This window comes from Papio anubis, chromosome 6 (genome assembly GCF_008728515.1).
Source record: "Papio anubis isolate 15944 chromosome 6, Panubis1.0, whole genome shotgun sequence".
NCBI classification, from domain to species: domain Eukaryota; kingdom Metazoa; phylum Chordata; class Mammalia; order Primates; family Cercopithecidae; genus Papio; species Papio anubis.
Window position 1 is genome coordinate 6504238 of NC_044981.1, and position 27335 is coordinate 6531572.

The window sequence follows — 27335 nt, forward strand, 5'->3', positions numbered from 1 at the left end:
GTGAAATGAGGCAATTACTCCTTTTAAATGAAAGATCTAGAAGAAATTAGAATATCCTTCCTACACTAAGGGATGCAAACAAAAGAAAACAAGGAACTTAAGGGAGGATTGACCAGATGGAACCAGGGGAACTTTGCTGGGATCTGTAGAGGACAGACTCAGCCTGGCTCCCTCACCACCCTCACCATCCCCCCCAACTGTGTGGCACATCACTCTATCCTAGCGTTTGCCATGTTGGACTGTCCTGGTTTGCTCCCGTGTACCTTCCACATTGGACTACGAGCTTCTTGAGGGTAGGGTCATATCACCTTTGTCTTTTTATTCCCAGTATTTCAAATGTGGCTGATACATAGAGAGCTCTGAATACAGAGACACACAGAGCAATATGCCTTACACGATGGAGCATTCGTACCAGGCCCTGTTATAAGAGCTTTCGATCCACTAAGTCATTTACTTCCCACACCAACCTTACAGGTTAATACTATATTAATATTCCAACTTTATAAATGTGTAACTGAAGTACAGAGGGGTTTAGGAGCTTGCACCAAGTCACAGAGCTTGAAGGATCCACGGCTTGAACCCAGGCAGGCTGACTCCAATCTTAGCTTTAACGAATGAATGAATAAAAGAACAAACAAGACAATGAATGAATGTGTCTTGCTTTTGACCAGGGGTTTATTTAAAATTATCATTTCAGGAATCTTTCTGCCCAGTGATCTGACTTTGTTTCAAATTGGGACCTTTTTTTTTTTTTCCTTAGCTAGCCCACCTTAAAATGATAAGTCAGTTTTCCTCTCAACTTACTGGAGACATTTCTGATTAATCAAGCATGTTCATGCATTTCCTCAGAATGATGAACTCATCATTAGTCCATCCCTCTTTAACCTTTTCGACCTGCCCTCAGCTGGGCCGACTCTGAATTCTTCACCCACAGTCAGTCCTTTCTCCCTTCTTCCCTCCCTCCTCTTCCTCCCTCCCTCTCTCTCTCCCTCCCTCCCTCTCTCCCTCCCGTTCCTCCCTCCCTCCCTTCTCTCCCTCCTTTCCTCCCTCCCTTCCTCCCTTCTTCAGCTACATCTTGCTCCACCCCCCATACATACCTTAGGCATCAGCTTAAGGAATCCTTTGCCACTTTCTCTTCAGAGCCTGCATTTTAACACCTGCAACATTGTTTGGATGGTCCCCTTAGTATGTGTGGCCCAATCGCCATTTGCTTTTCATCCAGACCTAGCTCAAGTATCCCTTTCTCTCTCCGTCTCTGTCTCTGTCTCTGTCTCTGTCTCTGTCTCTGTCTCTCTCTCTCTCTCTCTCTCTCTCTGAAACTTCCTCCAACGCCAACAGATGACGTGCTCCCTCTGGGTGCTCTGGGAGCATCATGTTCCTATTTCTGCTGTAGTTCTTATCTCAGATGGAACTGAATTTTATGGTTAGTGTGTGTGTCCCTCCCAATTAAACTTCAAACTCCTTGAAGGAAGGCATATTTCTTGCTCCTATCCGTCACTGCTGACATGGCAAAGAGACCTGGCACAAAGTAAAGACACAATAGATACTTGTTTTGTTGTATTTGCATGTGAACATATGATGGATTGAACACAACTTTACCAGTTCACCTTTAAAATGACTACTTAAGACTGCTTGTGCATGACATAAAGACATAACATGCATCAAACCCTAGCAGAGTACATTTTCCTGGTCCTCCAAGTATAAGAAAACCTTGCTATTTTTCCCTGTGTATGGTTTTAATAGGACTGATGAAAGAGAAGAGAGACGGTTCCCTAAATCAGTTTGAGGTGTTCAATTCAGTGTAGCAGCTCAGAAGGCTGGCGTTTGCCTTATTTGAATGCTGGGCAGCTCTGCAGCTATTTATTTGCTTTATTGCAACGGGAGTGATGACTGCATAGGCAAACTGACAAGCTGGCACTGGGGAAATTGCCAGAAAATCTCATATAGTGTAAAATATCGTATAGTATAAAATGATCAGAAAAGTAATATATAAACACTGCATGAACAAATAATTATGTAAACTACATAAGGCAGAGAAACTAAAATCTTAAAGTCAGAGGTTTTTTGGATTATTAAATTTTTTTAACCCACCCACAAACCTACTGCAGGAATGATTCTGTTCCAGAGAAGTGGTTAATACTAAGACCAGAAGGGGAAAAATGGCACCAGGAAGAACTAAAGTCAATCCACATCCAAGCACAAGCTGCTGTTGACACGTTAAGGCTTGCTGTGGGGCTTGCAGGTCCTTCTTAGCAGAGCGGTGAGAAAACCTAATGTCCACTGTGGGCGGCACATTGTGGTGTCACTCGCAGCTGAGCTGTCTGGTATCATTGTCACAGCATTACTATGCATTCCTCTGCAAACTGCATCTCGCTGGCTTTTCTCCAAGCCAGATAAAACTACAAAATGGGTCAGACTTAGTGAGACGGAAATGTTGCCTCCTTTCCCTCTGCCTTGTCCTCAGCTAGCTTTAAGGCAAGCATCACATTGGATTCAAAGACGAGCTGATGCTCTTTCAGTATGATTACTTATGCTATGATTGACAATGTGGGGGAAATAGCGTATATGGCCAATGATAGGGCACTGACTAAGTAGGTCATTATTCAGCCAAACAATGGTACAATGGCTGTGATTTTAAAATGATGCTGTAGATTACTAAATTACATGAAAATATACTTGTAAGAATATTATGTGACAAAGAAGCATGCTATAAAAGTGTATTCACTGTTGAATCCTATTGTATAAAATGTGTGTAAGTATATACACCAAAAAAATACTCTGAAAGAGTACACACTTCAGTGCTAAGAGCGCTTATCTCTGCAGATCTTTATTTTTGTCTTTTTCGGAAATCTTGCTTGCTTTTATGATAAATTTGCAAGGTTATTCTTTTAAATATTAGTTTATCATTATAAGAAAGAATAGAGAGAATAAATTCTGTTCCCCTAGGAATAAACCTAAGAGTTTTCAAAGAGAATGACAGCCTATGTAATATCCAGTGATATTTGTACTTGAATAGAAAGTTCTGAATCAAAGAGTTGCGTAGAATATCAAGGGATGATCTAACAGCCATCATCTTGCCTGGGATTCCCACAGCCCTATTTACTCAAGCTGTGGGCTCACTCAGAAGGAGACAAAATTGGCCACAGTTTTATCTCCTGCTCTGTTAATGCTGCACTGGTCCTTCTATCTTCTCTGATAGCATCAAGTCATTTAGATTTATTTGCTTTAGTTGATCGCCATGCTTTCAAACAGGTTCCATAGCTGCACATCCAATTTTAAGACAAAATTGAGCTTCACTGAATGTCCTTAATGACCACACCTAATTCTTAGCCCAAAGGAGGGAAGCTGCAGTCAACTCCCTCAATCCTCAAGAATAATAATGCCGATAGAACCCACGTGTGGTCCGGGAGCTTTGGTCTGGTCTGCGAACACCAAGCGTGCCCTTACCCCAGTGGGTCTCCATCTTGGTTGCACATTAACTACTCCTGTGCTTTCTGAAGCAATGACCACAAGCCACAGGTCGCTACTGAACCCTGAAATACAGCCAGTTTGATTAGAGATGTGCTATAAGTTTAAAGTACAGACTCAGTTTTGAAGCTTTAGTCTGAGAAAAAGAATGTAAAATATCTCTGTCATTGTTCCATGGTTGTACGTTGAAATGTTAATGTTTGGAATATACTGAGTTACGTAGAATTTATCATTAATATATTATTTTAATTATTTATCAGTGATAAGATATTAATATTATATTAAAATTAATTTCACCTTTCAAAATGTGGCTCCTAGAAAACATAAAATTATACGTGTGACTCTCTTTATATTTTTATTGGACAGTGCTACATTATTATCTCCATTTATAGTTTTGAAGATCCCAACATCCAGGCCATACCCCAGACCAATGAAATCAGAATCTCTAGGAGTAAGAGCCAAGCCAGGTGGTGACCAGAAGTGCTCTGTGTTGAGAATATAGGAGGAAAAACTGTTTTTTCCTATATATACCCTCATCTTAACAGATGAGGAACTTGAGTCTAACTTACCCAAGGTCACAAAGCCAGCAGGCTGTGGAACTGGGTTTCTGTCCAGCTCCAGACCCTTCTGCTGTGTATCTTCCATAAACGTAAAGAAAGCTTTGCTAGAGAAGAAGTAAATTCCTTTCAGCTCTCCACTAAGACAGTCTTTTTCGATTTAAAGGAAGGGCATAACAAAATTATAGAAACCAAAGGATCTTCTTTGGGCATAACCAGCCATTATTATAAGGCAGTGGTTCTCAAAGTGTGATCCTCAGACCAGCAGCATCACCATCATCTAGGAAATTATTAGAAATGGCAAATTTTTGGTCCCTACCCAGACTTACTGAATCAGAAGCTCTGGGGTTGGGGCTTAGTGATCTGTATTTTAACAAGCCCTTTGGGCCATGTGTTGGCAAACTTTTTTCTGGAAAGGGAAGGATAGTAAACATTTTAGGTTTTACAGACCATATGGTCCCTGTGGCAATCGCTCAACTCTGCCCTTGCAGAGATAATATGAAAATGAGTGGACATGGCTGTGTGCCCAGATTACATGAAGTGAGGTATGTCTATATCTGCTGCATGTATTTTATGATTGATTTGGCTTTGTTTAACGTATTTATGGACACTGAAATTTAAATTTCATTTAATTTTTACATGTGGTGAAATATTCTTCTTCTTTTGACTGATGGATCCTGCTCTAAGTAGTTCTGCGGCATACTAAATTTTGTGAACCACTGCTAGAAGCTAAGTCAGAATCCAGGGCTCTCCGCCAGAGTTACTGAGCACAGGTACGCTTGTCCTGTCACTCGGTGGACACTTGACCTGAGCTGCAGCATAAATTCAGATCCAGGACATGAAGGATAATGCTGCACCTGTGCTTTGACTCTGCTTTATAAGGCCTGTGCCAACAAATTAGATTTGGGGCAAAGGGGACTTAACAGAAATACTGGGCAGAGTGGCAGCTGGCAAGAGGAAGGGCACCTTAGGAAAAAGCCAGAGAGTGGCCCTGGTGGTCTCCTTCCCTCCCCACAGCTGCCAGGGACAGTCTGGAGGGCTATTTCATTTATCTGTCTCTCAATTACTGCATCTATCAAATGAGAGTGGCCATAATTCATGATTGGGTACCAGCGGAGACTAAATAAGATATGCAACGTGTCTGATGCGTTAGGAATCACAGCACTGAGTCCCTGGGCTTCCTCCCCTACCTGAGGGACCTTGAGGCAGAAGGTAGGAGCATTTTGTGAAAACTGCAGGGCTGATTGATAAACTCTGGTAGGTCTGTCATAGAAACAGGCCAGAGGTGAGGATTCAGATTCAAACTGGCTAACTGTAGAGCCAGAGGAGCAGCCAGTCCATAACATCGCACACTGCCAACCTGCTCAGGATCCCAGAATTTCCTGACCAGTAACTGAACAAGTCTTTCACGGCTATGCTGTTCTGTTCTGTTTTGTTTTCTTCCTTTGATCTAAGGTCAGCCTCTAAAATTTTTATTTTCTGCCACTGGCTTGACTTCCACCCAGAATACATAATCTTAGGAATGTCTACTCCCTTCAAGGAACCTGACATCCATCAAAATGTGATCTGTCACCCTAGCCCACAATTGTCTGACATAAGGACTTTTCCCAAAGTCTGGGCTTGTCAGCACTCACCAGCACCACACATGAGACAGCCACAGCCCTGTCTAACTTGGAATCGAGTCAAGTTCCCCCCAGTCTCTTTCAGTCTCTGATTTATCAAGCGTTCAACACATCTTGATGTCCACTCTCAACGAGGTTCATTTTGTTCAAGCAGTTCCCTAGAATATCCCACATCAGGACGATGAGAATAAAATGATATGTTAAATAGAGCCAAAATTTGATTGTAAGATGTACTGTGGCACCTGAAACTCAGGTATCACCCTGGGAAGTAGAAGCAACATTTCATGCTTGCTCCACAAGCTCTACCCAAATAAAAAGTGGGGAGAAATGACCTAAAGGTGGCTCATGTTTGGACCGTCAAGAATATATTGTGTAGGGCCACAGAGATGTGAGGTTCTCAACTGGAAGTGAACCTGGAGATTTGGGTAAAGACTCGGATTAAAACCATAAAGTACATAGAATGAACACATGATTTTCTTTCTTTTTAAAAGTTGTTTTATGTTATTTCCAACTTCTATTTTAAGTTCAGGGGTACATGTGCAGGATGTGCAGGTTTGTTACATAGTTAAACATGTGCCGTAGTGAATAACTGCACGGATCATCCCATGATAATGCCTAGGCATTAAGCCCAACATCTATTAGCTGTTTTTCCTGATGCTCTCCCTCCTCCCATCCCCCACCCTCCAACACACCCCAGTGTGTGTTGTTCACCCCAATGTGTCCAGGGAACACATGATTTTCACACTTGATAATAAGAGACATGTCAACTGTCAAACCTGGTTCTGGCCAAACCTCTGTGAGTTCTGACCAGGGTAGGTCAACCCAGGCAAAGTGGCCTTGGTTCCATAGCACCAAGTGAGTAATACTCTTTCAAAAATAATTTGTGTATTGATTCACAGATTGACTTGCAGATATCAGTTGTACACAACCTACTGCCAAAATCAGCTGAAATTAAAATAAAGGCTTAGGCGAGTTAGATAAACAAATTGTGTGTGTGTGTGTGCGCATGTGTGTATACACTGGGTGTGTATGATTATAAATGAGAGTATCTGTAGGTCAAGGAATCTTCTTTGAGACCTTGAAAGCTGTGACTGATGTAGTCCAACCAATGAAAAGCTGAGAGGACTTAATGATGCCTTATTCATGTTAGGATCCCAGAGAGGTGCAGAAGACAATGGTGACCACAAGAACTGCTGAATCATGGTGCATCCATGCCTGCACAGGCCACTTCTCAGTATGAGCAAAATCCATTATGAAACACATTCAACAGATAAACGTACCTCCCTGTGTGCAATATGCAAGCTAGAGAAAATAATCAGGTTTAAACTTGATTTTAAATGCATTAATATTTAAAGCTTGCAATTAAAGGAAATATTATGATGACATCTTTTGCAATCTGAAGAATCCTCTAGTTGAGAAAATAACCGGTTCTTGGTTTATCTTTTGTGTAAATCTGAGCTTTCCTACTGTTTGACCAAAGTGAGAAACACATTATAATTAGATGAATTTCAATATAAAACAGAGTAGATCCCCTGAGAACGGTATTTAAAGTCTGGAATAATATTGCCCATAAGGCAGATATTTTTCTGACAGAGCTAAGGGATTCTATTATAATACTCACTGATTTTACATATACAAGTAAGTCAAAGGTGTAACCAGAGTGGGTGCTCGTGGCTGCCCATCCTCCCTTCCTTTTCGTTACCTTCCCTAATTAAATGTTTCTCTTCTGGTCCTGGTTCACGCTGAACACTTGGACCCGGTGATCCTCCCAGCATCATTTACTGCAGAGCCTTCTCAATCTCACTGTCTGTATCAATTCAAAATTCTGTCTTAACAATAATATCTAGATCAGCAGTCAGATTCCATCAGTTAGATTTCTATGACCTCCTCTATTTCTGTTTCAATGTGCTCCTTTCCACAGATCTAGGAAATGAAGGGAATTTGGGGGGAGTGCTGGGAATGCAATCTGTTTACTGCCTAGATTTGGAAAAAATCCACAAATGCTTTCTGCAAAATGCCTTACCCCCTGCACTGCTGGAGTAGAAGACAGGGCTAAACCACCTTCCCAGCAGGTGCTACCTTGAAGAAATTAATCTATGCTGATGAGCTGACAACCTCTGTAAAGCATGCCCCCAGCCATGGCCCCACTACCATGGGCTTCATGATGCAGCTGTTTCATGTTCACTGCACATACATTAACAAATGCAAGCCCCAGGAATTCAGGCATTGATTTAGGCTATAACAGAAGGGGAATAAGCAGCTTAACAGAAGCCTAAATTTTAAAATACAGTAGTCCCCTCTTACCTGATAGGCACATGTTCCAAGACCCCCAGTGCATGAATAAGTGCAAGACCCCCAAGCCATGAATAATACCAAATCCTATATTTACTATTTTCCCCATGCATACATATACCTATGATAAAATTCAATTTATAAATTAGCCATAGTTAGAAATTAACAATAACAACTAATAAAATAGAACAATTATAACAATTTACTGTAATAAAAAATATGTGAGTATGGTCTCTCTTTCTCTCTTTCTCTCTCTCTCTTTTTCTCTCTCTCTCTCAAAATACCTTAATATTTTCAGGCCACAATTGACCACAGGTAACTGAAACTGCAGAAAGTTAAACTGCAGATGAGGGGGACTACTGTCTATCGTACATGTTTTCTAGGGTATCACCTATGTTATACTTGTTTGCTTACCTTTGATTTCTGGGCCATTTTAGACTTCCTGCTCCTTCAGAAGTTGCAGGCTTTCCATCCCCACACTTCCTTCCCAACCTCCCCCAGCCCTACCTTCTGGTCCTGTCCTTCAACCGCTGCCAGTATCCCCAGTGACAAAGTGGCTGAGATGGGAACTCATGTGTCTTGGCTCCTCTTCTCGTGGATGGATCTATAGACCCGTGGAGGGAGTGCAGACTTTCTGTGACCTGAAAAATTGCACTATTTCTCCTGCCATTATTATCCCCACTGTCATTTTGCAGCTGCAGGCAGCATGTTACCAAAACCAATATTATTCTGGAAGCATTTCCTGTCCCCTGACTCATCAGACTGCAGCACTGCTGCCGGAGAGCAGGGACCTTAGCCCAGTCCAGTGGTTCTCAACCTTCAGCAGGCATCGCCATCACCTGGAGCCCAACTTCAACCACAGTTGCTAGACCCAGCCCCAGGGTTTCCAGTTCCACACATCAGGCGAGGAGTCTGAGAATCTGCATTTCTTACATGTCCCCAGGTGAGGCTGATGATGCTGGCCCAGGGACCACACTTTGAGAACCACTAGCCTGGTGGTTACGCACAAGATTTGAAGGCAGACCTACACAGAGCTAAATCTTCACTGCCACTTACCATTTATGTGACCTCAGACAAGTAACTTAATCTCTCTGAGCCTCAGTTTCCTCATCTGTACAATAGAGAAAATACAAGTGACCTCATGGGACAGTCATAAGGATAACATGGGATAATACACACAAAGCCCATAGAATGGTGTTCTGCACACAGCAAGCATTCAATAAGTGATCCACAGCAGCAACTTTGTGCAGCTGATGACAGATTTCTCCAGCAAGGGCTCTGAGCCCCTCAAGTCATCATCCATCTCAGATTGAAAGTCTGCATTTTAACAAGGCGCATGAAGAGGCAGTGGAGTCATTGAGGCTTAGAAGTTTAAGACCTTTTCCTTACAGGTAGCAAGAAGATGCCTTTGGTCCAAGCCTGCATATTTTCTGATGGCTGAACAAGGGGAAGTTTCCCTGGCCCTCTTATCCCTGTAGGGAGAGAGCGTCATTTGTATCTCTCATGGAATTGGAAATTTGAAGCACCATCATCTCCCCTTCGTTCCTTTCTTCTTTTCATGTATTATTCCTTGTCTCCAGACTTCAATGGTAGATTTCCTGCTTGTGATTACCAGGCAGCTGCTGCTGCAGCAAATTCATGCAGAATCACCAAAAACAATGGTTTACTTATTGTATTAGCAGAACTCCTACCCTCAAACCGCAAAAAAAAAAAAAAAAAAAAAAAAAAAAAAACAGAACTAAAAGCAGTAGCCACTCTACAGAGGGCACCAGTAATGACTAAGCAAAAGAGCACTTTTTCCTGCTAAATGAAATGAAAGGAAGCATATTGGTTTTTAAGGAATTCTAGAGCCCTGGGTGCTTTCTCCCCATCCTCAAACTCAAGCACGTTTGTAAATGAGCCAACCGTACTGCAACTGTACTTTGACATCAGTCAATTCTTTATGTTCCTTGAGCCCAGCATACTATGACTAAGGATGACCTAGGACCAGAAACACTTTTAATTTTCTAAGACAAGCTTCTTTACAAATCCTTGACAGTTATGGAATTTCATAAATCCAGCTCAGTGACATACTTTGATGTAATAATTGTTTAGGAAGCTAATTAAGAAGGCCAACTCACGGCTCCCCCATATCACGCAATCGGATCCCAGAGCCGCTGGTATTTGCATTTTAAAAAACTAGACATCCCGAGAGCCCTGATGTGCATGAGCCCGGACGCCCACCCCAGTGTGAAAAACGCAGCCCTCTGTGATGTCTGTTTGCTTAGCTTTCCAGTCGCATTACTCATTCCCAGGGTTGCCCAGGTTTCGGAGGATCAAGTCAATTTCTTCTCTTTGCTTCCATCATCATCTACTTCATTTCCATTTCTAGGAATCTAATCAGCCCACCAATTTATAAGTTGTATTTTGAATGTTGTATAAAGTATTTATCCACAAAATTTAGGAATTGGTTGGTAGGTGGGACAAAAATACTTAAATTCTTTTTGCTTTGCTGCTGGAAGTTATGTATCTCTCAGAGGGGGAACCTGGACAGCAGAAAAACAGGCCTTGCAGAAGGAATGCTGCTGAAAGCAAGTCATTTCCCTGGCTAGGCCCCGCTTCCTCATCAATGACTAAATAGTCGGCACCGTCCAGACAGTGGCTACTGGCCCCTGCAGCCATTAAGTACTAGGAGCATGGCCAGTCCAAAGTGAAATGTACAGAATACACACTGGATTTTGAAGACTTGGTACAAAGTATGAAAAAAAATAATGTAAATATCTCATTAAGACTCTTTATATTGGTTCCATGCTGAAATGGTAATATTTTTAGTAAGTGGGTTAAACAAAATATATTACTAAATTAATTTCACTTATTTCTTTTTCCTTTTTTGTGTGTAGTTACTAGAAAATTGTATGTTGCATATATGGTTCACATTATATTTCTCTTAGCCAGTGCTGATCTGGAATTGCACTGTCCAAGATGACAGCCACCAGTCATACATGGCTATTGAAAGAATTTACATTTAAGTTAAATTAAAAATTCAGTGCACCAGTCCTACCAGACATATTTCAAGCTCCTAATAGCCACACATGCCTGGTGGCTACTGTATTTGATGGTGTAGACACAGAACATTCCCATCTTTGTGGAATGTTCTATTGCACAGATCTGACCTGGTAGTATCTATACTGCTCTGAAATATTTTTAGCAGTCCATCCTGAGCTCATCTGTGAGTTCATGTTAGAAATTCTACTCTCTGGCCTAGCCCTAAACCCAAGTACTTTCTCTTCTGCTCAAATCCTAGGTTACATCTGTGTCATAGTTCCGAAGGGCCCTTTGTGGAGAGCACAAATACAAACAAACCATCACCTTTGTCCCTTCTCAGGCTCATCACCTTGTCCCTCCTTTCTTAATCCAAGACCGCTGTATGAGCTTTCTATAGCTGCTGTAACAAATCGCCATAAACGTCGCCATTGACAACAGCATCAATTTATTCTCTTACAGTCTAGATATCAGAAAGCTAGCGTCAAAATATCATAGAATCGTGTTTCTTCTGGAGGCCCAGGGAGAGCCAGCTTTCTTGCCTTTTTCAGTTTCTAGAGGCTGCTGCATTCCTCAGCCCTTAGTGACATCACTCTACTCTCTGCTTCCATCTCTGCCTGGCCTTCTCCTTCTTCTGACTTCCTACCTCACTCTTATAAGGACCTCTGTAATTACAACTGGGCCCCCTTGGGCCACACAGGGTAATCTCCCCATCTCAAAATCCTTAATTTAGTCACATCTGCAGAGTTCCTGTTGCCATGTAAGGTAACATATTCACAGTTTCTGGGGATTATGACTTGGACCTCTTTGGGGGGCCATTACTAGCCTGCACAACCCCCATCTGGAAAACCAGCATGCCTTGCTGACCTCCGTGTGCCATGTGAAAAGGCCCAAAACTGTGTCTAATATGGGAAAAACTCAAACTCCATAGGTTTTCCATTAAAATGCTTTCATAGAAGTCCAACAACTCTGAGAACGTCACAGTTCTCAAATGCACTTGCTCACAAATCTGAGGCTGAGGCAAGAGATGAGTCTTTCTATTGGGAGATTGTATCATTGTTCCCAAGGGCTTGCTTTATCGGGCCATTATTGTCACCTTTCCCCCATAAAACCACCACCTGCATGCCCTCTAACCACAGGAGAAATGACTTGGCTAGCAGTCAATGATGGCCCATGTATTATGCCCATTCTTGACAGAGAAAGATGGTAAGATGACAAGGAGTCCCTCATCATGTTTGTCATGGAGAGAAAACCAGCTTCTACTAGGAATAAGTATGGTGGCTCACACCTGTAATCCCAGCACTTTGGGAAGTCGAGGCGCACAGATTGCTTGAGCTCAAGAACTCCAGATCAGCCTGGGCAACACAGAGAAAGAAACCCCATCTCTGGAAAAAAAAAAAAAATTTTTAAAGGCAGGAAGGGGCAGGGATAGCTGTGTGCAGTGGCTATCCCTGTAATTCCAGCAGCTACAGAGGCTGAGGCAGGGAGGATCTCTTGAAGCTGGGAGTTTGAGACCAGCCTGGGCAACATAGGAAGACCCTCATCTCTAAAAAAAATTTAAAAATTAGCTGGGCATGGTGGTGTAATCCCAGCTACTTGGGAGGCTGAGGCAGGAGGATCACTTGAGCCCAGGAATTTAAGGCTGTGGTGAGCTATGATCACACCATTGCACTCCAGCCCTGGACAACAGAGTGAGACTTCTCTCAAAAAAAAAAAAAAAAGAAAAAAGAAAGAAGAGAAAAGGAGGGTAGAGATAATGAGCACATCTCTGGATCACTGCAGAGGCCTAAGGAGAGGACCATGAGTGAAGAAACCCAGGAAAAATTCTAATTTTGTAAATGATTCATTACAAGTACACAGTGAATGTTTTCAAGTTGTAAATAACATTAAATTTCTCTAGGTAGTGAAAGGCCATAAAATAAAATCTCACATGCCTCGTCGAATGGATGGGGAAAGATATCAAAGCAGAGTTAGCTGGAAGCAAAACTAAGATAACTCATGTATAGAAAAAGTCATCCAAACTCAAATGATACAGTTATGAATTCTAAAGTACAGTTGTGACTCCAAAAACACGACAGCAACTATTCCCAGAACATGCTGACCCTTCACACAGCCAGTGGGGTGAGACCAAATGCTGGACATCCCCAAGAAACATTTAGAAATCAAGTTGAGCAAGTTCTAATTATGGAGCAACAGAAATAATCCTCCAATAAAAGGTCACTTGACTTGCCAAAGAGTCCCAAAGTTTTCAAATACACTTTATTAGAGTTAACTTGACTTATTATAGGTTATTCCACTTGTGCACTATTGGACACTTGTGCACTAATCAGGGACAGTAACTCTCTATCCAACTGAATGAAGAAAACAAAGACAGAGATTGACTGTGCCCCCCTCCTCCTTCCTGCAGTCCCTCTTTACTAAAACTCACAGGCTTCCTCGCATGCTCTGTTCCTCCCCTTGGAGCACAGCTGAGGTCTTCACCTCCTGTCCCTGTCACTCAGCTCCTGTCTTCTCCCAGAGTGTGAGATTCACAGAATTCAAAGAGATAATCCAGGGCATGAAAATTCTCCTTCCTGGTCTTTGGCATGAAAGTCAAGGAACAGGTTCCAGGGCATTCGGGTATCATTTCTGAACTAGGTGGTTCCATCACAAGAAACAGGTGCAAATGTCTCAGCAGCCAGGTGGCTAGGGCTACCACTAGCTCATCCGTGGCCTTGGTATACATTAGAAAAAGGGGAACCTTCTGCCAGGAAGTGTTCTTAGTGTGGGGTACCCCCAAGTAAAGCCAGGTTCAAGGACTTGGGGGTGGGTAGTACTCTGGGCCGTGATGCCAGGAAGCAAGGGTGATGGGGAAAGCCAGTGAGAGACGCATCAGGGAGCTGATGACCAGCACAGGGAACTAGGGCTCCATCCCTCAGCAACCCCTGGGGAGCTGCAGCGAGTGCCTCAGAATTGTCTTTCTCAGGGTCAGGAGGCTTCAGGAGTTCACATCCCTGCACTTCCCAGTTGCCCTGCATGGGCTTCTCTGAAGCAGGAAAGCACGCAGAGGGGCAGCCCCTTGACACGGAGTAATGTCAGAGGCCCTGCTGACGCCCGTTCCAGCAGCCGGGATTCCACCAGGGGCTGAGAGGATGTGGCCCAGACCACTAAAAGCATATGCTGGTGGGACCCAGCCCAGATCACTAAAAGATTACGCTGGTGGGACCCAGCCCAGTCCTGGGCTGCAGGCCCTGACCCAATAGGGCACAGCTGGATTTCTGATCCCATTCAACCCTGAGCCAGGCACATTCTGTGCAACTGCATGTGGAGGACCGGCAGAACCCCCTCTGAAATGGAGCAGCCAAGCCCGCAGCACTGAGAGTCCCGGGAGGACCCCTCCGGGAGAGACACAAAGGACTCAGAGGCTCAGAGGATAAGAGTTGAATGGCCCGGGAGCTTGAGGAGCTGCCAAATTAGGACACACTGAAAAATAATACTAAAAAGTTACAATTAGGCCTGGCCTAGCCTGGAGCTTACCTACCCACAATGCCGGGAATCCATGGAAACCTGAAGAAACCTCCAGCCTTTAGGGCCTACTGGGATCTCGCTACAGTGACATTCGCCCTGACGGCAGTGGACACTCTGATCTGTCCCTACCCCAGGCAAGTTTATTATTACCTTAAATGAGAGCCCTAACCTACCAGCTCCAAGGCTTAAGGGAACAGGAAGAACTACATCCTCAAGGGTCAGAGAGACTGAAGAAAGCAAAGCTACAGATCAGAGGGAACATGATGAGGATCAGTGCCTGGGCCTTCTCCTTCTTCCGGATTTGGGCCTCTTGGGAAATACCCAGAGGCGGGGAGAGGAATAAAGAGCTCACTAGAATAAAGCCATGCACTCCCTCCCCGCTCCTCCAGAGACAATGCTCTTGGTTGGTCTGGAACGTCCTCCCCATGTTCCTCTTCATCCTCTAGCCCCTCAGCTTGGTCCTCCACATGCCAGATGCCATCACAGACTCTAAGCTCCCTCCCACTTTGCTCTTGGCCTCACCTGGAGGGGAGAGGGAGGGCTGCATCCTCCCAGGTTGACACTGCCTCCCTGCGTGCAGGTATCCCTTCCAGATACTGATTTCATCTCCTTTGGATATATGTATACCCAGAAGTGGGACTGCTGAATCATATGGGAGTTCTATTTTTAATTTTTTGAGGAATCTCCACACTGTTTTCCACAGTGGCTGTACGAATTTACATTCCCACCAACAGTGGGAATTTCCCCCAGAATTATTTGCAGTAGCCAAGATGTGAAAACAACAGCGAAAGATGAATGGATAAAGAAAATGTGGTCTATACACACACTGGAATATGATTCAGCCTTAAAAAAGAAAGAAATTCTGCCATTTGCAACAACGTGGACATACCTGGAGGACATTATGCTAAATGAAATAAGGCAGACAAATATTGCATGATCTTACTTACATGTGAAATCCAAAAATAAAAGTCAGACTCACAGTAACCGAGTAGATGAGTGGTTGGCAGAGTCTAAGGAGTACGGGAAAAGAGAAGATGGTGGTCAAAGAGTGCAAACTTGCAGTTAGAAGATGAGTAAGTTCTGGAGACCTAACGTACAGCACAGTGACTACTGTTGATCACAATGTATTGTACATTACTAGCAGAGTAGCTCTCAAGTGTTCTCACTACACACACAAACACACATGTACACACATAAGCATGCACACACACAAAAATGCACATACATTCATGCACAAATGCATGCATGCACACACACACATGCAGGCACACACACATGCACACACAAACATACACACGAAAGGTGACTATGTGAGGATATGTTAACCACATTATACAACTTAAATATACAACTTAAATATATATAACTTTTATTTGTCAATCATTTCTCAATATAACTGGAGCAAAAAAGGACACTGCCTCCCCTCTACCCTGCCCTACTGGGCCCAGCAGGTGGGAAAGGAACACAAAATGCTAGGTAAATGAATGAATGATTTTTTAAACAAAATATTTGTTCTTGATATGCCAATTGGCCTAGTCATCATAATTATAACTCTTGAGTATTTTTATGCTGTTAATTGCCCTGAAAATGCTTAAGTATTAATGACATTTTATAATAAATTTGGGAAATTGGCAGGAATTCCAGCAAGATCCTAGAAAGGGCTAGGAAATGGGGAGAGGGTCGCCTAAAAGAGTTCATGCAGTCAGCAGGCTGCATCTGCGCTGGTTATTGAGAACAAAAAGAGGCAGACCAAGACACAGGACCAGCCGGGTGCAGTGGCTCACGCCTGTAATCTTAGCACTTTGGGAGGCCAAGGTGGGTGAATCGCTTGAGCTCAGGAGTTGGAGACTAGCCTGGACAACATGACGAAACCCCATCTCTACAAAAAATTAGGCAGGCGTGGTGGCATGCACCTGTAGTCTCAGCTACTCAGGAGACTGAGGTGGGAGAATGGGAGGATCACTTGAACATGGAAGGTGGAGGTTGCAATGAACCAAGATTGTACAACCTGGGTGAGAGAGCCAGACCCTGTTTCAAAAATAATAATTTTAAAAAAAGACACAGGCCCTCATATCAAGTTGATGTCACCCAAAACCCTTGGGACCTTTTATTTCCACAATTTATAAACCAATTTTCTCTTCAAAAAGACACTCAATGACAATCACCCAAAGATCTGGGTCAAAAAAAAAAAAAAAAAAAAAAGCTGATACTCAGAAATGACTTCACGTATTCAGAACCAGGGAGGTGAGTTTCTTTAATCCACTGCACATTAAAAACTGATAAAGATTGCACATGAAAGAAACGGAAGAAATGGGTGCAAGTATACTGGGGTTCTTTTTATAGTCCTGGAGTGTGAGAATGTTAATTAAAGGAATCTCAGAATTGGAGAGGATCTGAGAAAGGACAGAGTGAAAATTTAATTTTAGGTATTGTTTTATCAGATTTAAAAAAAGACAATTTCATTAGTTACTTGCAGTTATCTCAAGAACTTCATGAGCCCCCCAAAAAGCTCCAATTGAAACTGTAAACTGTAAGAGACCAATTTAATGAAAACCTCTCAGCCAAGTGATGGACCTCTTAACGGTGAAGAACACAAATGAGCAAACCTGGGTGCATTAAATGAGCACAACAAAATGTTAGGTATCATAAAAGTGTTGTTCTTCAAAGAGTCATACTCGTCCATTTTTTAAAACAAAAGTTTAAAAAAAAGGCACAGACAGAACTTAGCAGTTACATACACTGACTCAAGCAAGAAGCTAGAAAACCTAGTCTCATTGCATATTTCAGCTTCCACCAAATGAACGTCCATTCTGTTACTCCTTTTCACACCTGGGTGAATAATAATACAGCTAATAACTGCCATTTCTACCCTTCCTTGGGACCACATTCTGCTCAGCGGCTTTACACACGAGTTCTCTAGTCCTCTCAATGCCCTATGGGGAGGCATTGCTATTTCTATTTTGCAAGTGCAAAAACTGAGTTGCAGGATGGCTGAGCAAATTGCCCAACATCACTTAGCTAGTGAGTCGGAGAGCTGGGTCTCAAACCCAAGTCTGTCTGCTTCCTAGGTCAAGTCATTTGCACTGTGCCACCATACAGCAATTTGTAGAAGCATAAAGCAGGTATGAAACCTGCCCAAGGGAACCCAGCCAGATCAGACAGGGATGGCACACCGGTCCTTGTTCTTGGACTCTGCTCCTGAGCCACACTGTGTCCAAACCCTGACAGCCAGCAGGAGTGCTCTTGGCTTATTCATGCCTGTAGCAGCCACATCCTCGAGCTGCAAGCAGAAGGCACCCAATCCAGCCAACAAAAGCAAAGGGAATTTCTTGAAAGGACATTTAGGAGTCACAGAATTAGCAAGAAAGCTGGAACACCAGGCAGAAAGTGGGCAGCTCTAGAGACTGGTGAGCTGCAGTGAACGCTTCTCTTGCCAGAACAGATTGAGAAGGGGTCTCTTTGTCTCTCTGCTCTGATTGTCTTGGCTTGGGTTAGAGAGTATCTACTGGGAAAAAGACAACTTCCAAAAAAGAAATCATGTTCCAGTAGCTGAACCACTGCAGTGCATATCTGTTAGGGGCACAATTAGCATAGACTGCAATGCACGGGGTGCATCCTCAGGCTGGGCAAGGCACCAGCATGACAAATGAATCCCGGGCAGGTTGTCCCTCTGAACCCTCTATATGTAACCACATATTAGTTACAGTGCCTACATGTGCTGCTAAGACAGGTTAAGTAAATTGCCCAATTAATGAAAAAAGATCTCAGATTCAAGCCCAGATAGTCTGACTGCTGGACATGTGCTCTTAGCCACAATGTTTGTTTGCAGTGCTGGGGAATTACAGGGGAGGCAGTAATCACTGAGGAGCTGGGCAAGGAGTCATCCTTCTTGCTGACTTCAATACTGATGTGGATAGCCCACCAAGCACCATAATGTCTCAGTTTTTTTCACCCCCTTACTTTCAACAACCATTTCCATCTCTACACCTCGACCACCATCTCTCATGTCAACCCTGGATATCTTAGAGCCTGTAAAAATGCACCATTTCTGAAATCTAAATGTCAAGCCCTCTGCCATGTGGCTTCCTCATATCCTGCCAGCTCACCAATTCTAGCACCTTGACTGCAATAATAGAAACTCCATTCAATTCTCTCCCCGATTGTTACCATCAACAACTCCATCCTGCCTTCACTTTCTTCCTTACCCACCTTAGATTCTATGGTCTATTATTATAATCTTTTCCTTGCATCTAACCCAACAGCCTTGACTTTCTCTCCTTTTCATTCTTGTCCAGTGAAACTCCAACCCAACCACTGACCTTCAGTAGCACTGGAGCTAATAAATGTCTCTAAGAAAATATACATCTGGGCTGACTGGAGTATCTTTAAATTTATGGCCACAAACCTCAAAAAAAGCACTCAACACTGCCTAGAAATCTTACTATATTTCTCAAGTAAATTTCTTCCCCACTGTCCATGAACATTGTATTCCTCCTTTTGCTGCTCAACACAGCACAGGCCTTCGCCATCTAGTGCCTCCTACAAGTCTGTGGACTTCACTGCGAAAAACAAAGTGATCAGACAAGAGCCCCACTATTGGTTTACTGGCCCATCTACAAACATATCTACACCTGAACTCATTCTGCTCTGTTTTCGCTCCAACAATGGTGGGAGTAATTTTCATGCTTCTCTCAAATGCAGGAGGGAGTGTTAATAGCGTTCCTTTCCACCTTCTTAAACTCTTCATGTCTTCAGTTATTCCCTCTTCTGCAACTTCAATCTCTCTTTTTACAAGATTACTCCCTTGGAACAACAAATATGGTACAGTATCTCCCATCTTGAACAAAGAAACAAACCACTCTTAATACCACACTCTCCTTCAGTTATCCTTTTTTTTTTTTTTGCTTTTGCTTCCTCTCATAACAAAACTCTTACTTCCTCACCTCCTTATATCTCTTCAGTCCACCCCATTCAGGCATCTGTACTCACCTCTCCAGTGTTCTTGTCAAGGTCATCAAATGACCTCCATGTTGCCAAATCCACTGCACAGTTCTGTTCTCATCTTACTCAAACTCTCAACAGCAGCATTCAGCATGGCTGGCAATACCCTCCTGTTTGAAAAACATTCATCTCCTGGCTTCCTTGCTCCTTCACTCTCTGGCTACCCTCTCACTCCACTGACCATCTCTTCTTAGTCTCCTTGGCTGGCTTCTCCTCAACCCAACCTCTGAATGTTGGAGGGCCTCAGGAGGTCCTGTCCTCTCCTCTGTTGATTAATTCTATCTCTTTGGGGTGAGGGGGGCATCTCATCCTGTCCCATGGCTTAATCACCACATGTTAATAACTCCGATATTCATAGCTCCATTCCTACATTTTCCCTAAAATTCCAGACTTGTATAGCCAACTGCTTCCAAGGATCCTTATTAACCATATCCCAGAATTAGAGCTCTTCAATCATCACACACACACACACACACACACACACACACACACACACACACTGCCTCACCAGGCTTCTCTAATCTCAATAAATGGCACCCCCATCTATCCAGATATTCAAACCAAAACCTTCCTGGCTCCCACTCTCTATACCCACTCATTGGTGGGTGCTATTGGCCAACACAAATATTATCTCATTCATGTTCTCTACCTCCACCACCACCACCCTTCACCAATCCATCATTTACCTTGGCCACAGAAGAGCCTTCACACTTGGCCTCTTCTTTGCATTCTTTATACAGCAGAATGTCTCTGCAAAACATAAATTAGCTATTTTGACATGACTTTTAACACATTTTCCACTGGAATGAAATCTGAACTCCCTACCATTTCCTGCAGGTCCTGAAATATGTCACCCCTTAATCTTTCCAAGTTCTTCTCAACACAGTTCCTCTTGTTCACTGTGCTTCAGCAGACCCATCTCCCTCTGTCCTTCCAATTTCCTAAACTCTTTTCCACATCAAGGCCTCTGTCCTTACTTTGTTATTCTGAGATGATCTTCCCCCAACTCTTTAAATGCTTGGCCCATTCTGCTTCTTCAGGGCTTGGCTCAAATACTACCTCCTTATAGATGCCTCCATGACTGCCACCCCGTGGAACATGGTGCTTCCCAGTTCCTGGCATTAGTGAGTATTCATGGAGTGCTTCCCAGGTGTTGTTATTCGTGCTTTTTATTGATTACCTCTTTTAATTCCTACCACCCGAGGAAGCAGGTACTCTTATTGTCATTATCTTACCCATCTTGGAAAAAAAAAAAAAACCAAGGAAACTGAGCCCAAAGAGATAACAACTGTCCATAGTCAACTAATCCTGGGACTTAACCCTGTGCAACCTGGATCCAGCCTGGCCCCTTCCCCACCACACCCTCCTGCCTCTCTCATATTGCTTGGTGTCTCTTTCCAGCACTTGTTACAATCTGGATATTGTCTTGTTTAGTTATTTCTGTACCATCATTCTCCTCAGTAGAATATGCATTAGTTCATTTTCATACTGTTATGAAGAAACACCCAAGACTGGGTAATTTATAAAGAAAAAGAGGTTTAACGGACTCACAGTTCCAGAGGGCTGGGAAGGCCTCACAATCATGGTGGAAGGCAAAGGAGGAGCAAAGGCACATCTTCTATGGTGGTAGGCAAGAGGGCCTGTGCAGGGGAACTGCCCTTTAAAAAACCATCAGATCTCATGAGACTTATTCACTATCACAAGAACGGCACAGGAAAGCCCACTCCCATGATTCAATTACCTCCCACTGGGTCCCTCCCATGACACACAGGAATTATGGAAACTACAAGTCAAGATGAGATTTGAGTGGGGACATAGCCAAACCATAACAGAATATAAGCAATGCGTGGACAGAGACTTCTTTTTTCCATCCCAGGATCCCCAGCGCCTGCCACATGGAAGGTGCCCGACCAATATTTGTGGCATGAATGAATAAGTGAATGAATGTAGATCCGGTGTAGATCAGGAAATGAGAACATTTCTATCAATAGCTGCTCTTATTTTGGTGCCAACAATTGGCACACATCTGTGTGACCACAGAACATATGAATGAGTCATTTTTTTAAATGATTGAATAACATCATGTATGCTTTACATATTTTTTCAGAGCAGATTTACTATGCTGGGCCTGTCAATAATCCTGAATTTACTATTCCTCAGGTAAGACATTACTTAATTCTTGTATTAAATAGTTTGTTTCTGGAAGAAGTCTAGAAGAAGGGGGTGGGAAAGGAGGAGAAACCAAGAAGGAAGAGGAGGAGTTAAACAATTTAAAACTTATCCGTAGGCCATCCCTGCAAAAACCCTTTCTTCATAAAACTGCTGCTTCACCGTGGGCACTTGAAATTTCTTGACACGCTGACTTTGTCATTTTGGCATTTAATATTTTACATGTCGGTGAACCTTAGGGAATCCTCCGAATACAAACCTCCCACTGAGACGGATGCCGGCGTCTTGTCCAGCAGGATTGCGGCATCTGTGGGGTTCCATATGGCAGTGCTGCTGGGCTGTGTGGGCGGCACCACGCATGTGCTGGGACTGTGCTCAGGAGGCTGGCGGTTCAGAGAAAGGAAGATGCACAAGCCACGGAGGCGTGAAGGTCCCCCGGTTACTGTCCTTTCACTGTTACTCATGAGCTGCCACTAAGTCAATAAAATGCCCATATCCTTAGCATTTGCTGGCAAAACTCACAGCTCAGAGTAGAATTTTCCACTAATTCCTTTCTGTTCAAGATAATGTGACGTTATTAAATGGCTCAATTTACATCACTCTGCTATAAGCAATAAATGTTCAATGTGCTATCCCTCAGATAATTTTTTTTTTTTTTTTTTGAGATGGAGTCTCGTTCTGTCTCCCAGGCTGGAGTGCAGGGGCATGATCTCAGCTCACTGCAACCTCCGCCTCCCGGGTTCAAGCTATTCTTCCACCTCAGCCTCCCGAGTAGCTGGGACTATAGGCACGTACCAATACGCCCAGCTAATTTTTGGATTTTTAGTAGAAACAGGGTTTCATCATATTGGCCAGGCTGGTCTGAAGTCCTGACCTCGTGATCCACCTGCCTCAGCCTCCCAAAGTGCTGGGATTACAGGCCCCTCAGAGAATCTTATGGAATAATATGGAAAGGATCACAAAAATGTGATCTTTTAAAAATGCATGCTGATGTATTTAGTACCTGTGAGATTTGATTATGCGTATATAACATGTAGTGATCAAGTCAGGCTATTTAGGATGTCCATCACTGAATACATTTTTGTTAACTATAGTCACCCTACTCTGCTGTCAAACACTGAATTTATGTCTTCCATTAACTGTGTGTTTGTACCCTTCAATCCACTTCTCTTTATCATCTCCCTCTCCTCCCCTCCCTCTCCACTCTGGTATCTATCTTTCCACTCTCTATCTCCACGTGATCATGTTTTTTAGCTCCCACAGATAATTGAGAATAAACAATATTTGAATTTGTTCCTGGCTTATTTCACTTATGATAATGACCCCCAGTTCCACCCATGTTGCCACAAATGATAAGATTTTATTCTTTTTTATGGCCATATAGTATTCCACTGTGTATATATACCACATCTTCTTTATCCATTCATTCATACATGGACACTTAGGTTGATTCCATATCTTTGCTGTAGTGAATAGCGCTGCAATAAGTATGGGGGTGCAGTTGCAAAAATGTAACCACTTTAAATAGTTTTGTTTACAACCTCATCCTTTCAGTTCTCCAAAACCTGTATATGGCTGAAGAAAAAGATAGGTCTCTTTCTCCATAAAGAATCTCTAACTTAGTTTGACCTCCGGGTTAGTTTCCTTTCTTTCCCAGCCTCTGTGTTCCTATGTCAGAGTGCCATCTTGCTACCATCTCGGATTTCCACTAGCATTGCTCTTGCAGCTGGGAAGTCTCCAGGCTTCTCCCTCTGGAAATCTCTAGAGTTTTCTCCTCAGGCCTTTCATTAAAATACAAAAGTTTTGCAAGAAAGAAAAACTACACCTCTCTTCACTTCTAGTATAAGGTACCTAAACTGTCCCAGAGAGTTCCATTTTTCTTTAAATCTTTGCTATTTGAATTGTTTTTCTTTCTTTTTTTTTTTTGTTTTGTTTTGTTTTGTTTTGTTTAATTTATTTATTATTATTATACTTTAAGTTGTAGGTTTTTCTTTCCCCATTGTCCTTCTGACCCTCCTCCCGACTAGAGGCTGACTTAAAATTTACTAACAATTGACTTTCACTTTTGCATTGTTGGCTTATTTTTAACCCAGTTACTCAGCAACTGTTATAAGATAGAGCGGAAAAGAACTTCTTAAAGTCAGAAAACCCCTTTGAAAGTAGGTTGAGGGGCCAGGCACAGTGCCTTATGCCTGTAACCCCAGCACTTTCAGAGGCCGAGGCAGACGGATCACTTAAGGTTGGGAGTTCAAGACCAGCCTGGCCAACATGGTGAAACCCCATCTGTACAAAAAAATACAAAAATTAACAAGTCGTGGTGGTGCACGCCTGTAATCCCAGCTACTCGGGAGGCTGAGGCATGAGAATCGCTTGAACCCAGGAGGTGGAGGTTGCAGTGAGCCGAGATTACACCACTGCACTCCAGCCTGGGCAACAGAACAGGACTCCATCTCAAAAAAAAAAGAAAAAGAAAAAAGAAAAAAGGTTGACCAGATATGTAAAAAAGCTTTATTTGAATCACCTTACTATGCAGGAAGGAAGTGCAGAACCTAAGTTCTTCAACTGCTGATGGTACTTAAGCAGATATTACCCAGTATGAGGGCATCGCGTGTACAGCAGAGAGAGCTGCAGGCCTTAATCCCAAAATGGGCTCCCTACACTGGTTGCAGGTCAGCCGTGGACGGCCCGCAATGCACAAAGGCTTTGCTTTCTTAATATGGAACAGACACAGTTCAAAGCCTTTTGGTTGTAAAAGACCTACCCCATATCACCTCCTCCAACCAAATCCTCCAGGGATGGGCTCTGGGCTAATGGCAGTTCCCATGTGGCCAAAAACGCTCCCACTCAGCGCTCAGTCTCCAGGGCCTTGGTATTATTTCCCTCTGAATTCATCCAACCCCTTGGCACAGATTGAAGCCCTCCCTGGCATCCTCTGTCTATGCCTCCTGTTTTCTGAATGAGAATTTAGGGGATCCTTTAGACCCCCGAAGCATGTGGACAACAACTCATAGGCATAGCCTGACCTGTGTATCGCCAAAGGTGCACCTACAAATTCCTAACTTGCAAACTTGTGCCCTCCTCAACAGCAGAAAAGCTGCACTCAGTCCTTCCCTACCCTGGCCTCCTGGCCTCCCAGCACACACCTCCACCTTCCTCCAGCCTGGCACGCTTGCCTAAATACTCTTATCTCTTATACCAGAGTCTGCGATGTCTGTAATTCATAATCTAGAACCCCTTCCTTCAAATACAACAGCTCCTCTCAGGCTCATAACATAGTAATGAAAAATTCATGTGGTGTTCAATACATTTGTAGGTGTGTACCTAAATGCACATAGAGATTTTAAAGAAAAGTACATGAGGAGGAGGAGAAGGATGAAACACAATGAGATATAAATTTGAGCCGGTCTTTACTCATAATTAATTCTCTAACATTTGGACTGCTTTGGTTATATTCCTAACACTGTTTCTAAAATTACAGCTGCTCAATATTGGAAGAGTATGACTCATGGGAGCTTCTAGAATCATGGAATCACACCCCAGGCACCATCCAGAGCACAGCCTGGCTCTCTTGAATACATTTCAGTGTTGGGGACTCCACTCTCTTTGGAAGCTCTGCTCATTGCTAGAAAGTTGTTCACTTCTAACAAAAGCCACCTCTCATGCAGTTTCTCTCCGGTGGTCTCACCTACTCCTTCCCTCTTGCTTTGTACAGATTAAACTCCTTCCCCCGTTGGGTGACAGGCAGTTCAAAGATGTGCCAGCAGTCTCCTGGCCTCCTCTGCCACAGTCCCTCTGCTCTGCTTGTGACCCTCCCACCACCCCAGAGCATTTTCCTCTCCAGATTAGTGTCTACAAACACGTCACCGCTCTGTGGCTGCTGGGGTGCAGGGCTGGGGCGCTGGCAGCAAACAAAACCGGCATTGCTCTTCCACGGTCTTCACAGGACCTGGCTGCCAGGCGGCTTCTGCCAAGCTGACTGCAAAGGAAGGGAGACCTCTTCACAGCGTTGCTGCCAGCAAGGACCCCCAAAGGCAGCCATTCTTTCTGTGACGGGGCATTTTGGTTTTGTGCTGGTGAACTGTGCTCCCCGGGGCCTTCTCTGTCTCAGCATACAACCCTTTCTCCCTCCAGTTGCTCAGGCCAGGAGCCCTGGAGTCACCTTTAACCCATCTCTTTCTCTCCCACCCACTTGCATGTCCTCAGCGGATCCTATCGGCTGTTCTTTCAAAATTTCTCTAGCACCCAAACCCTTCCCCCACCTCCACCTCTAATCCAGGTCATCTTCATCTCTCACCTGGACTCCTGTAATCACCTCCCACCTGGGCTTTTCAGCGAAGCAGCCAGAGGGATGCTACTGACACAGGCGCCAGGGCAGGCCACCCTCTCCTGACCCCAGTTCCTTTCAGAGTGGAAGCTGATGTCCCCACCACAGCCTCTGAGGTCCTAAGAGTCTGGCCTCCTGTGTCACCCTAACTTCACCCCCACCATCCCCCGCTCTCCCTGCAGCCCCGCTCGCCTCCTTCTGCCCCTCTAAGGTGGGGGCCCCAACTCATAGCAGGACTGCACCTTCTTGCGTCTGCTTCAGGTCTTTACCTAAACGTCGTCATCTCAGCAGGGCCTCCTTTCACCACCCTGCTCAAAATTGCAGAGCAGCACTCGCCTTGACCCACCCAGTGCTTCCATCCACTCCCTTCCTGCATGAGTTTTCTCCATGACACGAACACCTGACATACCATACGTAGTCACATATCATAAGGCTGGTCTGTCTCTCCCAGAGATGCTGGAAGCTCTGCGGGGCAGCGGTAGGCTTGTCTTGTTCTAACGTTAGCCACAATGTCCAGAACATCACCCAGCACATAGAAGTTTCTCTGTAAATATTTGTTAAATGATTAATTGTACCGTGGGTCACACGTCTAATACTTGACCTGTGCCCCTTGCAGGGAGAATACCAGGTTTTGCTGGAACTGTATACTGAAAAACGGTCCACCGTGGCCTGTGCCAATGCTACCATCATGTGCTCCTGACCGTGGCCTGTAGCAAAACTCACAGCCAGCTTCATCTCACGGGACCTCCAAGCTCCTCTGACTGAACCTGCTGTGCGAGAAGAAGCAGCCGATGACAGACAGAGGCTGTACAAAGAAGCCCCCCAAAAGTGCAGCTGCTAATTTTAGTCCCAGGACCAGACATCCTCAGAATCCACAGATGTAATGAAGTCCCCAAATGTATCTGTTTCTAAGGAGCCTCTTGGCAGTCCCTAAGCAGTCTTGTGGGTCCATCCTTTTTGTCTAATTGGTCGCCTCACACCAGACTCACCTGCTTTTCAACTTCTTAGGAGTGCTTCCTCACAGTTACCAAGAATAAAGGAAGCTGGCCACCATTGTTCATTGTGATTTGTTCAAAGAATCTTACTACAATGCTGTAGTTAAAAAGTCATTTCCTCCAGATGCAGTGCCGGATGCTGGTGCAGCATAAGCAGTTCCAAGAAATTCAGGAGGATGACAGCCTGGCTAAAATTAGAGCGCTGGGAAAATGTGCCATTGCTTCTCCTGGCCAGGCCCCCACCCTTGGACCATGAGGGCCGAGAAGCTGATGCAACCTCACGAATAGGGACGTCATCCTCTCGCTTATCCAAACACTCGTTTCACCTTCATCCCTCAAAGCGTGATTATACTTCACCTCAGCACACAATGGCATTCAT

General features: G+C 43.9%; 1 protein-coding gene and 1 long non-coding RNA gene across 2 annotated transcripts in view; one reads left to right on the plus strand and one right to left on the minus strand.

Moving 5' to 3' along the window:
* Positions 1-27014, plus strand: part of LY86 (lymphocyte antigen 86) — a 62323-nt gene extending 35309 nt beyond the window's left edge. Inside the window, exons 4-5 of the mRNA XM_003897010.4 lie at positions 21576-21628; positions 26578-27014. Coding sequence (XP_003897059.1) covers positions 21576-21628; positions 26578-26661 — 137 coding nt within the window. The 3' untranslated portion in view covers positions 26662-27014. The remainder of the gene's footprint in view (positions 1-21575; positions 21629-26577) is intronic.
* On the minus strand, positions 19383-22349 carry LOC116275236. Its single transcript, XR_004184189.1, has 2 exons — positions 21897-22349; positions 19383-21126 (listed from the first exon to the last, which is right to left on the minus strand). It is a non-coding gene; the product is annotated as an uncharacterized LOC116275236 (long non-coding RNA).
* Positions 27015-27335: the final 321 nt, after the last annotated feature.